Genomic DNA, 14,459 nt, shown 5'->3' with positions numbered 1-14,459 from the left:
AATATTTAATTTTTTTATTTTATAAGTGGTTCAAATGGTTAAAGAAATAGGATATCATTTCATTTATGAATTGGGAACTGATTTTTCCTATTTTACAATAATAGTGCATATTTGAATTTCTTAAGCTATCTCTATCTAGAATTTAAAGAGAAGAAAAATAAACTTTCTAGAACAAGTTTTGCCAAAATTTTCAAGGAATCATAAAATTAATTAATTAAGATGAGGTAAGGTCCAATATTTTTGGGGTATTAAATAATTATTATAATTTCTTTGATTTCTGTTTGATCTTCGCTTACCCTTCACTAGGGGGTTTTGCCCTTGAATTGAACGTGGACAGCGTCTATAAATTAACCCACCCTGCACAGTCCTCTCCACCAAGATTATTCAAAGAAAAAAAAAAAAACAGTAAATGAATTCCAAGGTCTTCTCCTTTTGCTTGATCGTCTTCCTCCTCTTCTTCACCTTATCTCCCGCCGCAGTGGCTCGGCCGGAGCCCACTGCATCTCAAGTTCAGCATCCGAATGCCCCAATCAAAAGTCTAAATCCGGTATGTATGTTTAATTCTTTTTCAACGAGCAAAAAAAAAAAAAAACTGATTTCTTGATGCAAATCTGTTTCAAACAAACCACCTTTTTTCCATCTTGATTTGGTTCATAAAGCTCATTAAATGAATAGGTAAGAATCATGTTTTGAATTTTCTGATGAATTGGCTGTTAAAAGATATTTCAGGTTACTGAAACAGAGAGGGTTGAAGTGGATGATATTTGTCGAGGAATTAAAGAAGAAGAAGAGTGCTTGATGAGAAGAACACTTGCAGCTCACGTGGATTACATCTACACCCAGAAGACGAATCCTTGACTCATAGGCATAGCCTCTCTTCTTCATAGATTTTGGGCTTCTTTTGTATCAGGTTGTTTCAAGACAGATTTTTGTTTTCATCTTCAGGCGAGGGTTTTTAGTTGATAAAGAAATATAGGGTTTGATTCTTCCTTCTCATGTTGGAGAAAATTTTGTGGTTGTTTTAACTTAAACCAGTACGGTAATATGTGCTATAGAAGATACTAAAAATATTATTTTATATGTTTTAGTAATTTGATTTCTGAACTTTATATGCAAAGATTTCAAGCACAAATTCAGAAGAGAGGACAAATTAAGAACATAAATAAGGGAATAATAGTAAGGGTATAGTACACGAATGGTCACTCAAGTTCAAGTAAATTTTTATTTTTCATATTGAGTTTTCAAAAGTTACAAATTGGTGACACTTGAATGATTTCAAATGCAAAAAATGGAGGAAAAGCTTGGGTCCATTTTCCTTGTATGATAGAAGGCAAGATCATCATGCAAATGAGGAAAAAGGCATAAAGGAGAAAAGGGAAAAAATAGGTGAAACAGTAACAATAGACATGCCATTCTTTGCTGAATTTCTATTGAAATATTAATGCATGTTGTAGCTCATTACTAATATCAAAACGAAAGCTCTAAACATCGACATCTAGTTTGCTTAAGATGTCTATTCTTCACAGGACTGACTTCGGAAGGTAATCACCTTGATATCCATAAATTAAGGCAGAGGGTTAAATATATCCTCTCGAAACGATTTTTCTTTAAAAAATTTAATTTTTTAATAGTGGTTTTTAAAAGATCCCATCTTGAATAATTTGGTGTTTCTTTTTAATAATAAAATATGATTCGAAGAGTCACCACCAATCTTTGATTAGGGTGTGATTGTACACCTAAAAACGTATTTATCATTTTAATAAAATATTAATTTTATTTAAAAAAAAACAAAATTTACGGTATACGTTACAAAAATTTTGAGTTTGTGAGTTGGTTACGCGTGGGGAAGGATCATAACCCGCACCCCCACAGCGCGCTAAATCGGTACCTAATCGATTAATTAGTTGTCTTTGCAATAAAATTTACGAATTCGATTTCAATTTAAATTAAGATCTCATAAAAATAATATTCTTTAAATTTTAAGACGAAACACAATAATATTTAATTATTTCCTATTAAGAAGAATCGACCTCTCTTGTCTTAAACCAGTCGATTCTTACTCCACTCGAAATAAAGGAATATTGCAATTTCATCCTAAAGTTTATTATTAATTCAAAAATTAAGTGCAGAAATAACAATAAAATAAAAAAAATTAAATTTAAGATTTTCTTTTTAAAACATACTCTTTGAAATTTAAGAGGGAAAACAGTAATATTTAATTATTTCCAATTGAGAATAAATGACCTCTCATGCCTTAAAGTAATCATTTATTACTCTAATCGAAATAAAGAAACATTACTATCTCATCCTAAAATTCAATATTAATTCGAGTGTTATTTATTTTTGAAATCATATTAAAAATACAAACACAAATAAAACAAAAAAATACAAACATATATCAAGCAAATACGATTAATTAAATTTACCAACCATTAATGAGAATAAGGATGTTCAATTATTTAAATACATCGAGACGAGACCTTAAATTCGATCTAACATTCTTTTCTCAGTGAATTTAATTAAAAGAACATGATCTTTTTCTCAGTCCCCAAATTTTAATGTAATCGATTTTATTCTTGTCACTTAATGGAATAAACTTTCATTTTAAAATTATTGAAAGTAACTTTTTTATATTTTAAGACAATCACTTCACAACAATCTTAAAATGAACGGATATTACCCTTAATTAAATTATTTCGATTTGAATCGAGAAATGCTTATGAAGATACAATGCAAATTAATTAAAATAGAACCTAGACCGATATGCATCAAATAATACATTACATACATAGCATACATAAAATAACAATACAATTAATTATATATATATATATATATAATATTATTTATCAAAGTATATTACACTTAATGAGCAAATATTAGTAACATAGCATATATGTATAAATTTAAAACATATAAAAAGTAACATAAAAAAATTATATGCTTTTATAAATATTTTTAACTTAGGATAAAAATAATTACATTATATACAAAAAGTGCAAAACGCACACACACATGTGTGTATATATATATATAAGTTAAAAAGAACAATAAATGAAATAAATACGTATATATAGTACATAATATTTTATAAATACGTAAATATGCATAAATGAAAGAATATAATATAAGGAATAAAACATATTTAAACTATTCGAAACAAGGATTAAATCACAATATAAATAAGGACTAAGCATGCTAATAAACCATATCATTTAAAACAATATTTGAAATAAGAAAGGATTAAAATGAAAAATCTAAAAATAACATGTCCAATATACAAACAGGCATAAACTCAAAATAACTAAGCCTAAGGATAAAAATATAAATAACCTAACATACAAGGACTAGGAATAAAAAATAAACTATAAATGTTTAGGACTAAAGTAAAGCATTTACAAAAATACATGCTAAAATTATAATAAATAAAAATAGATAAACCATATGGACCAAAATACAACACCCATGAAACAACAAGGCTAAATCAGAAACAAAATAAACTTTTAAACATGGACTAAAATGAATATGTGCAAAATAAAAGATTCAAATCAGAAGGTTAACAAAGTCTCAAAAAGTGACTAAAATGAATAAATTACAAACATCATATCCAAATGATAATAAAATAAGAAGTAGAATCTAAATAGTGAATAAAATGAATAAACATAAAACCTGTGACTAAATTCAAATAAACCAGAATACTAATAGTGACTAAATTAAAATAAGCAAAAATCAGAGCAAAAAAACAAAGAAATAAAATAAATAGGGGACTAGTGATCGAAGTGGAAAAATACACGTAAAGTAGAGGGACCTAGAAGAAAATAAACCAAAAAGTTAATTTTGAGAAATAAAAAGGGAAAATAGCAAAACAAAGACAATTAAATTTGAAAAGATCGCATGACAGTGACCAAAATGCAATATAGAGAAACTTGGGAGGATCGCGGAAGAGACTAGACCATTGGGCCCAAAACTCACGGTTATAGCCCAAAACGACGCCGTTTGATTTGGTTTATATATATCCCTTTTTGTTTTTTTTTCTATTTTCCCTTCTTCACTCTATCTCCTTTCTCAAACTCTCTTCATTCTCTCTACATTTCTCAAGAAATCGATGACGAACGTCATTGCCGACAATCGCGTCGGCTGCCGGCCACCACTGTCTTTGATTGTCATTAGCCACCAAACTTTAGAGGTTTGCTCGCCCTAGAGCTGTAAGGTCAGATTGGGGCTTTTGTTTTGTGAGATTCGACCCTCAACTCCACGAAAAGTGCCAATAACCCTTCGGCTTCATGTGCTCCGATCTACCTTCTCCGCTGTTAAATCGACTCAATCTTTGAAGTATGATGCTCCCCTCCTCTATATGCCTCTGCTCATCATTCAGATTCGGCGATGGAGACTCCAAACACCGGCGATATTCAGATCGAGAGGTAAAACCCCTCTATTTTATCTTTATTATTTTTTTCAAAAATAATTATAAAATAAAATAAAAAACTTATGCCTTTCCTTGTTTTAAAAATGGGGAAGACTTCATTTTTTTTTAATCGAGGAACCCCTTTTTTACAATATCTCATCTCTTCTTTTTTCGAGTTCGGATCCCTCCTTTATATTTCGATTGCTTTGGGTTTTATAACCACCTAATTAAAATAATAAAAAATTAAAAATTACATCAATGATTTGGTATTGTTGGAGCAGTTTGCAAGGAGTGGTGATGGCAGATGGTAGGGGAATGATTTCCCTAAGCCCCCTTTAACCAACCCGGATTTTATGGGATTTACAAAAAAATTAAAGGGTTTTTCCAGGTTTGGTTTAGTTTGGTGGGTTTTCTAACACTTTTGATTTATTATTGTTGTAGATGACAATGAGTAGTTGAAACAGTGGCTGGATCGTCGGGAACAAGTGGCCAGAACAGTAACGATGGTGAAAGAATCTCATCGACGGTGGCTGGAATGGAAAACTAGGGTTTTATCAAACCCTATTTGATATGGGCCATGATTGAGATTGGGCCGGTTTGGGCTGAATGGCCTTTGAATTGTATTTGGGCCCATATTGGGCTTATTGTAAAGGTCTGTAAAAGAAATAAAATATAAATAAATAAAAAAAATAATGTAATAATAATAATAATAATAATAATAATAAAATTATAATATTAATGAAATGTCAGGGCGAAAATGGGTGTCGACAACTACCCCTCTTTGCCCATTTTTGTGTTAACAAGAATAGGGCAAAGACAAAAGACAATGAGTTTTCATCCGGTTAAATATGTTCTTGGAAATATGATATTGTCTCCAATGAGACTAGAAATGAACAATATCTCAAGAGAGATTCTTAAAGATGAAATCTAAAAAGGGGTTTGCTCCGCTGCTTTTCGGGGTAGATAAGATCTCAAAACATTGATTTACTCCACTATTCTTCAGTGAAGATTGAATCGAGTCAGACTTTTTCCACTACTCCCCAGGGAAGATCAAATCTGGAAAAAAAGGATTTGCTTCGCTTCTCTTCAGGGTAGATCATATATGAAATTGTTGATTCATTCCAGTGCTCTTTAGGGAATATTGAATCGATATAGATTTGTTCCACTGCTCCTCAGAGAAGATCAAATCTGGAAAAAATCGATCTACTCCGCTGCTCTTCAAGGTAGATCAGATATGGAAACATTGATTCATTCCACTGTTCTTCAGGGTATATCAGATCTGGAAACGTTGATTCATTCCATTGTTCTTCATGTAAGATTGAATCGAGGTAGATTTGTTCCACTCTTCCTTAGGGAAGATCAAATATGGAAAAAAGGGGATCTGATCCGCTGCTCTTCAGGTTAGATCAGATCTGGAAACGTTGATTCATTCCACTATTCTTCAGGGAAGATTGAATCGAGGCATATTGTTCCATTGCTCCTCATGCAAGATCAAATATGGAAAAAAAAGGGATCTGCTCCGCTGCTCTTCAGGGTATATCAGATCTAGAAACGTTGATTCATTCCACTGTTCTTCAGGGAAGATTAAACCGAGTCAGACTTGTTCCACTACTCCTCAGGGAAGATCAAATTTGGAAAAAAGGGATATGTTCTACTGCTCTTCAGGGTAGATTAGATTTGGAAACATTGATTCATTCCATTGTTCTTCAGGGAAGATTGAATCGAGGCAAACTTGTTCCACTTCTTCTCAGGGAAGATTAAATCTGGAAAAAGGGGATCTGCTCTGCTGCTCTTTTGGGTAGATCTGTGATAACTCCATAAAAAGGTTAGATTTAATGCATTTTCACTTTAGTTGTTGACTGTCTAAGAGCTCATATAGGATCATATAGATGCATTTAGGAGCATATAGTTGCATGTGGTGGAAATATATTTTTTCGTTGCATTTTAATTTGTAAATTATGTTGCGTTATGAAGAAGATGTTTTGTCTGGTGATGTGCAGGATTTGAGAGCAAGGATAAGCAAGGAGAATTGTCGTGACATGCTGGGAATACTGAGTAGAATGCAAATGCCAAATCAGAAGGCATTTCGGAAGAGAAAAAGATAAAGGAATATATTTTTAAGAGCTAGTTTTCCCTGTCTTCATGTGCCTTCAGCTGCAAGACACCTAGGACGGAACATCTGCCACCTGGGTAGGCTGATCATGTCTGCATGTACACCTAGCTGCAAGCTTCTCATAATGGACCACTTCCAGCTGCCCAGGAGGGGACCATTGCCACTTCTGCAACACCCCTCACTTGAAGAAAACCAGCTCGGCGTATCATAGGAATTTTAACACAAATTCCTAGGTTTATTCCCCACTATAAATAGGAGATAAAGCCACTAGACTTAGAGACTTATTTTCATGTTGTTTGAGCTTAATTTCAAAAGAGAAAAGGTCTCTCTTTTCTTTAGTCGGTCATTTTTCCGTAGCATTCCTCCATTAACAAGCTAGAGGGAGTGGCGAGCTAGGCGTCCGAGAGGAGCTAGCAAGCTAGAGCCGTTCACGGTGGCTGAGGGGAGCTCCGACGATGCACGTCAAAGGCTTTTCCTCCATCCCTTTGTTGTTTGTATCACTTATCATATTTGGGTTGTATGGATCGAATTAACTTCATTCCATGTTGCTTGGAATATTCGAACCCCACCATGAACTAGCCTTATTTGGTGGGAGTTCATTATGGATACTTAAGTTTTATTTTAATAGATGGTTGTTTTTGTTTGTTGTTATTTGTTTTGCTTATGATGTTTAATGCCTTAAGGTTGTAGGAGCTATGAGAGTAGCCATTCCTTGGGAGAATGCTTAGTGTTCGAGAGAATGACTAAGTAGCATCTCATTAGTGTTCGAGAGAAACTAAGGAGGATCCACATAAGTAAGGGGTTCTAGATAGTAACTAGACCTAATCCAACCTTAGACATAAGGCCAGGATTTCAATCGACTAAAAGGAGTAGTGCTCGGTCGAGAGGTTAGATGCTAGTGCTGATGCTGAGTGGTATTACCGTGACCTATTATGTTGATATGAACCAATAGGATCCTTGCACCTGCTAACGCCGAGAGGTATTTCTATTGCATCCACAACCTGTCGACTCCCTTGACTAGATATAGCATAGGGCATATTTGTAAACTCTTTCGGGCAAGTAAGACATAGAAGTAAGACAATCTTGAGAAAATAGACTTAAGTTTCCTAAGTGACTCCTATCATTCATTCCCATAGTAGGCTGTTGTGTGAGGATTCTAAAGTTATTTTATTCAAATCCATTGTTTACATTTCATTTTGCCTTTACATTTTCAATTGATTCCATTACACTAAATTTATTTTTATCAAGGCATTTCCATCCATTTTTCCACGACATCCATATTTGCTCTCACATCACACCATCATTTCATTCCCACCAACATCTATTTCATTTTGCCTCAACATTTTCATTTGTACATATCATCATTAACTATACTTAGGTGAAGTAGTTATTTGTTGAGATTAAACTTATAAATTTCCTCCAATCCCTCACTCATAATTGTATTACTTGTTCGATTGTGTATACTTGCACATATTTCGCAACCATATTTAATAGTCACAAATCGCTGACAATCAGATCTGGAAACTTTGGTTTATTCCACTGTTATTCATGGAAGATTGAATTGAGACATACGTGTTCCACTTTTCCTTAGGGAAGATCAAATCTGGGAAAAAAAGGAATCTATTCCTCTGCTCTTCAGGGTAGATCAGATCTGGAAACGTTGATTCATTCTACTATTCTTCAGTGAAGATTGAACCGAGGCATACTTGTTCCACTGCTCCTCGGGGAAGATCAACTCTGAAAAAAAGGATATGCTCCACTACTCTTCACGGTAGATCAGATCTGGAAATGTTGATTCATTCCACTATTCTTCAAGGAATATTAAATCAAGGCAGACTTGTTCTCTTGTCTTCCAAAATATCAAATGTAAAAAATTTAAAGTACCACTTGTTAGTATATGTTTGAGAATTTGAAAACGTCATACCTGAAGGTTTGGAATTCAAGATAATCTTTGAAAATCGATTTCTCTAGTTGAAACTTGTCTAGCAGTCACCGAATATCAGAATCTTCCTCAACTTGAATATCAGTTGAATATCTCTCTTTTTGGGACTTTGAATTGGTTACTTTTCAAAAATTTCATTTTCTGAAAATACTAAATGAGAAACTTTGAAAACCGCTTTCTTATTTTTTGAAAATCATGTGAAAAAGGTCTTATCGATGGCCCAAGGACTTATCATCTTGCTTGAAAGGCTTATAGTTGACCCAAAGGATTTATGCATCATGCTCGAAAGACTTACTGATGGCCCGAAGGACTTACTAAGCAAGAAACTTTGGAAATCATTTTCTTAAAAATCAATTTTAAGAAAATATTTAAATAAGAAGCTTTGGAAATTGCTTTCTCATTTTTTGAAAATCATGTGAAAACATTCTGCCCAAAGGACTTATCATCTTGCTTTAGAAACTTATAGATGACCCGAAGGATTTAAGCATCATGCTCAAAAGATTTAGTGATGGCTCGAGGGACTTACTAAGTAATAAACTTTGGAAATCATTTTCTTACTTTTCAAAAAATCAATTTTTTAGAAAAGATTTAAATGGGAAGTTTTGGAAATCGCTTTCTTATATTTTGAAAATCATATGAAAACACCCTGTCCGAAGGTCTTATGGATGGACCTAAGGACTTATCATCTTGCTCAAAAAGGCTTATAGATAACCCGAAGTATTTAAGCATCATGCTCGAAAGACTTACTGATGGCCCGAAGGACTTACTCATCAAGAAACCCTTAAAAATTATGCTTAAATTCTTTTAAAAAGTTCATCATGTCTAGAAACCTCTGAAAATAAGACTTAGTTTCTTTAAAAACTCATTTAAAAATACCATGCTCAAAAAACACATTGTTTTATGTATTGGACTCCTCAATTCTTGAGTTTGTTCCACTTTTAATGTAATTCCCTCTATTTGAGGCTTAAATTATTTTCTTTATCTTCTTTTATTGAAATATCAATAAGAAATATGCATATATGTATGACAATATGAATGCACTTAAATGTCTCTAAATGTAATGCATGACTTTCTTGTATGTAGAAATGTTAATCATTCTTCTTATCACCTCAAAGTGGAGACCTCAGTCATTCTTCACTTGATCATCTTTGAGTTGATTCTACCTTAAAATCGATGTAGCAACTTGCCAGCTCAACTTGTGATCTTTTGGGGATCAGTCTAATCATCTCATGGTCTTTATTTCTGTTTTCATTTTGGAAGAAATGCTTTCTCTCTCGAATTAATTCTATGACCATATATATGGCCTTGACGCCACTTTTGTCTCTAACTCAACCACTCAATTAAATTTGTTTCTCAGGACTCATCTTCCATATGAAGCATGAATAGTATGTTTCTCAAGGTAAGCTCTTTCTGTTTTCATCTTTTGACCCTGACACTCCAAGTGGTGATGCTCTCCTTCAGGATCTTCTTGATATGATCCTTGTTATCTCAAAATTATCTGGGTCTTTGGTACTACCCCAATGCGGGACCATCGAGAGTCAATATTTGATTTTGAATTATTTGATCCTAATACCATTTTTCAATGACCACAGGCTATCATCTTGAGCAAACAAAAGTGTTGTCACGTGTTTTTCTTGTCCTGGTCAAAGTTTAGGGACATTCCCTTTTTATGAGGTCTTAAAAATAGATGGGCATTTAAAAAGTGACCAAATTTCTTTGATATAAATCGAGCTATCAAGAAATCTCGAGGTAAGTCGTGCCCCTTCTTTTTTAGTCTGTTGTCTCATTATTTCCTAATTGCTCATTTCTTGGCTTTGGTTTATGTTTATTAGCTTTGTCAAGTTCAAGGACTTCTTCCTCGATGGATTGTTTTGTTTAAAAATGTTTTTCTCGTTTCTTCTATTTTAGAAATCAAATAATGAAAGAATTTTGTAAAATATTTCCTCTTAATTCAGGCTCACAATTGAAGCAAATCATAAACATGAGTTCTCAAAATATAAAAAAAATCAATTGTTCTTTTAATTTTCATTGTTATATTCCTTTGATAAATGTCAGGACTGATGGGTTAGTCTTCATGTTGGCTTTCTATTTTCTAAGGTATCAGCCATCGAGATATCCTCATTTTTTATACGCCCATGTGAACCTTGTGACATACCCCTATTTCTCGGCTTGGCATATTAAGTGGATGCAGACAAGATAAAGTAACTAGCATATTAAATTGCTAGACTTTTTGGAACATTTATGTTTCAATTCTCTGAAATATTTCATTTGTTCAAGTTTTGCAGACTCCTTTAGTAGAGACAGTGTTGAAAATATCAGTCTAAATATAAAATTCTTGAGTGCTTGTGTGAGGTCGACTATAATAGGTGTTCCTTGACTCTCTTAGACCATTTTACTGAAACCCCTTATTTAGTAAATTTGATTTAATTTTCCATTGTTTAGCTAGCTGAATTCATCTTTATTGTATATGTATATATATTATAATCGCCTTATCGGGTTAGCTGAATCTATTCATAAAGTCGGGGTATTTAACCAATTGCTTTAGAGGAATAGTTCAAGAAATTATAATTATGTTCATGGATAGTCAACTCCATTTCTTAAGCTCGTCGAGAAGAACCTTTTATAGTTTGGGTGTATTTGAAGGTAAGGAAATCTCATATTTATAGTTCAATTCCCAAGCAACTGACCTAAACTAAATTCATTTAATCGACTATTCCATCTGAATAGATTATAATAATCATCAAACGTCATCAACAAAAGTAGAAACCAATTAGCTTTGCAACCTCATATGTAATATATGTCATTTCGTATGCTCCTATACATACTTGAATGCCAAGCCTTTTGATTGTCTCTTCATGCTAGGAAAAGGCTAGCTTGGTCTCTGCAATAGAGGGGTATGTATTCGAGTGTATCTTTTGTGATAAGGTCAAGTGTCCTTGTTTTATCAGTTTTCAATATTGACATTTTATCAAAGATTTATAACTCTAATTATTTAAAGAACCTTTAATCCAATTCATATTTAGAGAATTTCAAGATTGCAAATTTGATTCAATGCTCACAATATTTAAAGTCGCATAAATTCATTTAAATACCCTTAAAAGAAAGCTGAGAAAGGAAAAAAATCAAACAAGATGTTTTCAACGTAAGGTGCAACTATGGTGGATAACGACCTCTACTTGTTCATCTAGAACGCCCCATTACTCATCAGATATTTGAGTGCTCTACTAGATCTTTAGGGTTCTTACAATCTAATGCTTCACTTGCTCATTAAAAGACCATGCCCCTAAATCGATCAGATTCTGTAACTTTCTCTTCGGTACCCTACAATTCTTAGTGGCATGTCTCAAGCTTTATATCCATGGCTCTCGCTTCTTCTCTAGGTACGAACGGGGTGGCCTCAATTTTCCTTCAATATTTTCATCACGGAATCCTCCACAAATTACCCCATACTTTAGGATTGATGCATGTAATAATGCTTAAATTAAAGTGGTGCGGATGCAAATATAGATGCAAAATGCAAATGCAGAAGGTGTTAATTCCATAAGTGACCACCATAGAACAACCTTCATTTAGACAACAAGGTTTCATTACACCAGGTAGTCAAAATAAAATTGTGATTATTCATTTATTTATTTCCTTGAGCCATACTCTTTATGGGATCTAACATTGCACCTAAATTTATCGGTGTACTTTATCACATTTGATGATGCATAATGTCCTTACATTATTTATGGTTGAATGATGAGATCTCCATTTTTACTTCCAGTACTCTTTATGTGCATCTCTTGAGAAAACATCTTGCCTTTGGTGCCTTTAAATAAAGTCTTTAACCAACTTCAAATTTCTTCATTTATCAAACGTCTTTGTTCATTAATTGTATAAATATTCTCAGATCACCTGGTTTTGACTACATTGCTAAGAATTTCTTGTCTCATTATGAACATTCTTCTTATTTAGTCAATCACTTGCGAATTAACATCATTTGGATGACATGAAGATGAAAATGCAAGAAAATAAAATCAAAATAAAATAGACACAGAACAAAAATGGGTTAGTATACATTAGATAAACAACAAGATAGTAAATACTATAAGCATCAAATAAAACCTACCTGCACAGGTTGACTACCCATACACGGTATAATAAATCCTACCCAAACATGCTTTCTACCTCAATGCTTTGTTTAACATAAAAATCCTAACCCCATGCCATATAGTTTACATGTTTATTCCAAAAAATAAATCTAATCGCATGATCTCTAGTTTGCATACATTTACTCGAAAAAACCAAATTAAACTAGAAAAATTAAAGGACTTAAAAGAGTTTTTCCTTGTGTACTCTCCTCATAGGACTCTTAAGGTTTTGGGTTAGGTTATTCCTATGTTCTGGTTATAGGCTCATTATATGTTGGGTTCAGTTATAAAGTAAAAGGTTCTCGAATTGTCATTGTTGGTGTCTCCTTGGGCTGCCAAACCCTCAATCATGGCCCATCACAGGTATTCAGATTGAGTTCAATTCGAGGGGACACAACTCTTTATGTCTATACGGAGGTGAAAACCATCACGAGAACTATAAGGCGTGAGCCTAGAAGCAATCCACTATTCCATACAGAGGTGAAAACTTTCTCGCTCCTTCTTAAATAGGACGGAGCATGGTTTTAGCTCATGTTATGATAATGCAAGTGCACAATGTGAGGAAAAGTGAAAAAACACAAGCATACAACATACAAACTCATTCCTCAAATCCAAAAAACGCACAATTAATCTGAAAACATTAACAAACAAATTAGTACAACTATTTAGTGGTTAATAAAATTGAAAACAAAATTTATTTAAAACCAAACAAGAGATCAAAAACCAAATTAGAACGAACTTGTAATTTTCATTGTAAAGACAATTAATTAATAGACTAAAGGCTTGACTCTCTAAAAAATTATCCCTAGCAGAATCGCCAAGCTGTCGAAACTATTTTTCTTAAATTTTTTAACATTTATTTTTAAAAGATCTCGTCTCGAATAATTTGGTGTTTCCTTTTAATAATAAAATGTGATTCAAAGAGTAGCCATCAATCTTTGATTAAGGCGTATTTGGCCCCCAAAAACGTATTTCTCATTTTAATAAAAATATTAATTTTAATTAAAACAACAAATTTACGGTCTACGTTACAAAAAAATTGAGTTTGGGAGTTGGTTACGCGTGGAGAATGATTAACACCCCCACATTGCCCTAAATCATACCCAGTTGATTAATTAGTTGTCTTTGCAATGAAATTTATAAATTCCATTTTAATTTAAATTAAGATCCCATACAAATAATATTCATTGAATTTTAGGATGAAACACAATAATATTTAATTATTTCCTATCGAGAAGAATCAACCTCTCATGCCTTAAAGCAGTCGATTCTTACTCCAATCGAAATAAAATAATATTACAATTCCATCCTAAAGTTCATTATTAATTCAAAAATTAATTAAGTGCAGAAATAACAATAAAATAAAACAAATTAAATTTAAGATTTTCTTTTTAAAACATACTCTTTGAATTTTAAGAGGGAAAACAATAATATTTAATTATTTCCAATAGAGAAGAAATGACCTCTCATGCCTTAAAACATTCATTTATTACTCTAATCAAAATAAAGAAACATTACTATTTTGTCCTAAAATTTAATATTAATTCGAGTGTTATTTATTTTTGAAATCATATTAAAAATAAAAACACAAATAAAACAAAAAAAATTACAAACATATATCAAGCAAATATGATTAATTAAATTTACCAACCATTAATAAGAATAAGGATGTTCAATTATTTATATACATCGAGACGAGACCTTATATTTGATCTAACAGTCTTTTCTCAGTAAATTTAATTAAAAGAACATGCACTTTTTCTCAGTCCCCAAATTTTAATGTAATCAATTTTATTCTTGTAACTTAATGGGATAAACTTTCATTTTAAAATTATCGAAAGTAACTTTCTTATATGTTAAGACAAT

General features: G+C 32.5%; 1 protein-coding gene across 1 annotated transcript; it reads left to right on the top strand.

Annotated features, from left to right (window-relative positions):
• The first annotated feature begins 392 nt into the window (after positions 1–392).
• Positions 393–1,057, top strand: LOC120114317 (phytosulfokines-like). The gene is made up of 2 exons (XM_039135271.1): positions 393–547; positions 730–1,057. The coding sequence occupies exons 1-2, from the start codon at positions 410–412 to the stop codon at positions 856–858; spliced, it is 267 nt and encodes an 88-aa protein (XP_038991202.1). The 5' UTR covers positions 393–409; the 3' UTR covers positions 859–1,057.
• The last annotated feature ends 13,402 nt before the right edge of the window (positions 1,058–14,459 follow it).

The sequence above is a fragment of the Hibiscus syriacus genome, unplaced genomic scaffold (genome assembly GCF_006381635.1).
Source record: "Hibiscus syriacus cultivar Baekdansim isolate YM2019G1 unplaced genomic scaffold, ASM638163v2 tig00110221_pilon, whole genome shotgun sequence".
NCBI classification, from domain to species: Eukaryota; Viridiplantae; Streptophyta; class Magnoliopsida; order Malvales; family Malvaceae; genus Hibiscus; species Hibiscus syriacus.
The sequence above is the reverse complement of the archived record's forward strand: the minus strand, read 5'-3'. Positions and strand labels throughout refer to the sequence as shown.

What these genes read in the sequence shown, in the direction of transcription:
- LOC120114317 (XM_039135271.1), top strand. Translation starts at nt 410, where the DNA reads ATGAATTCCAAGGTCTTCTCCTTTTGCTTGATCGTCTTCCTCCTCTTC. An exon ending in CAATCAAAAGTCTAAATCCG is followed by an intron (nt 548 to 729) that starts GTATGTATGTTT and finishes AAGATATTTCAG; the next exon opens with GTTACTGAAACAGAGAGGGT.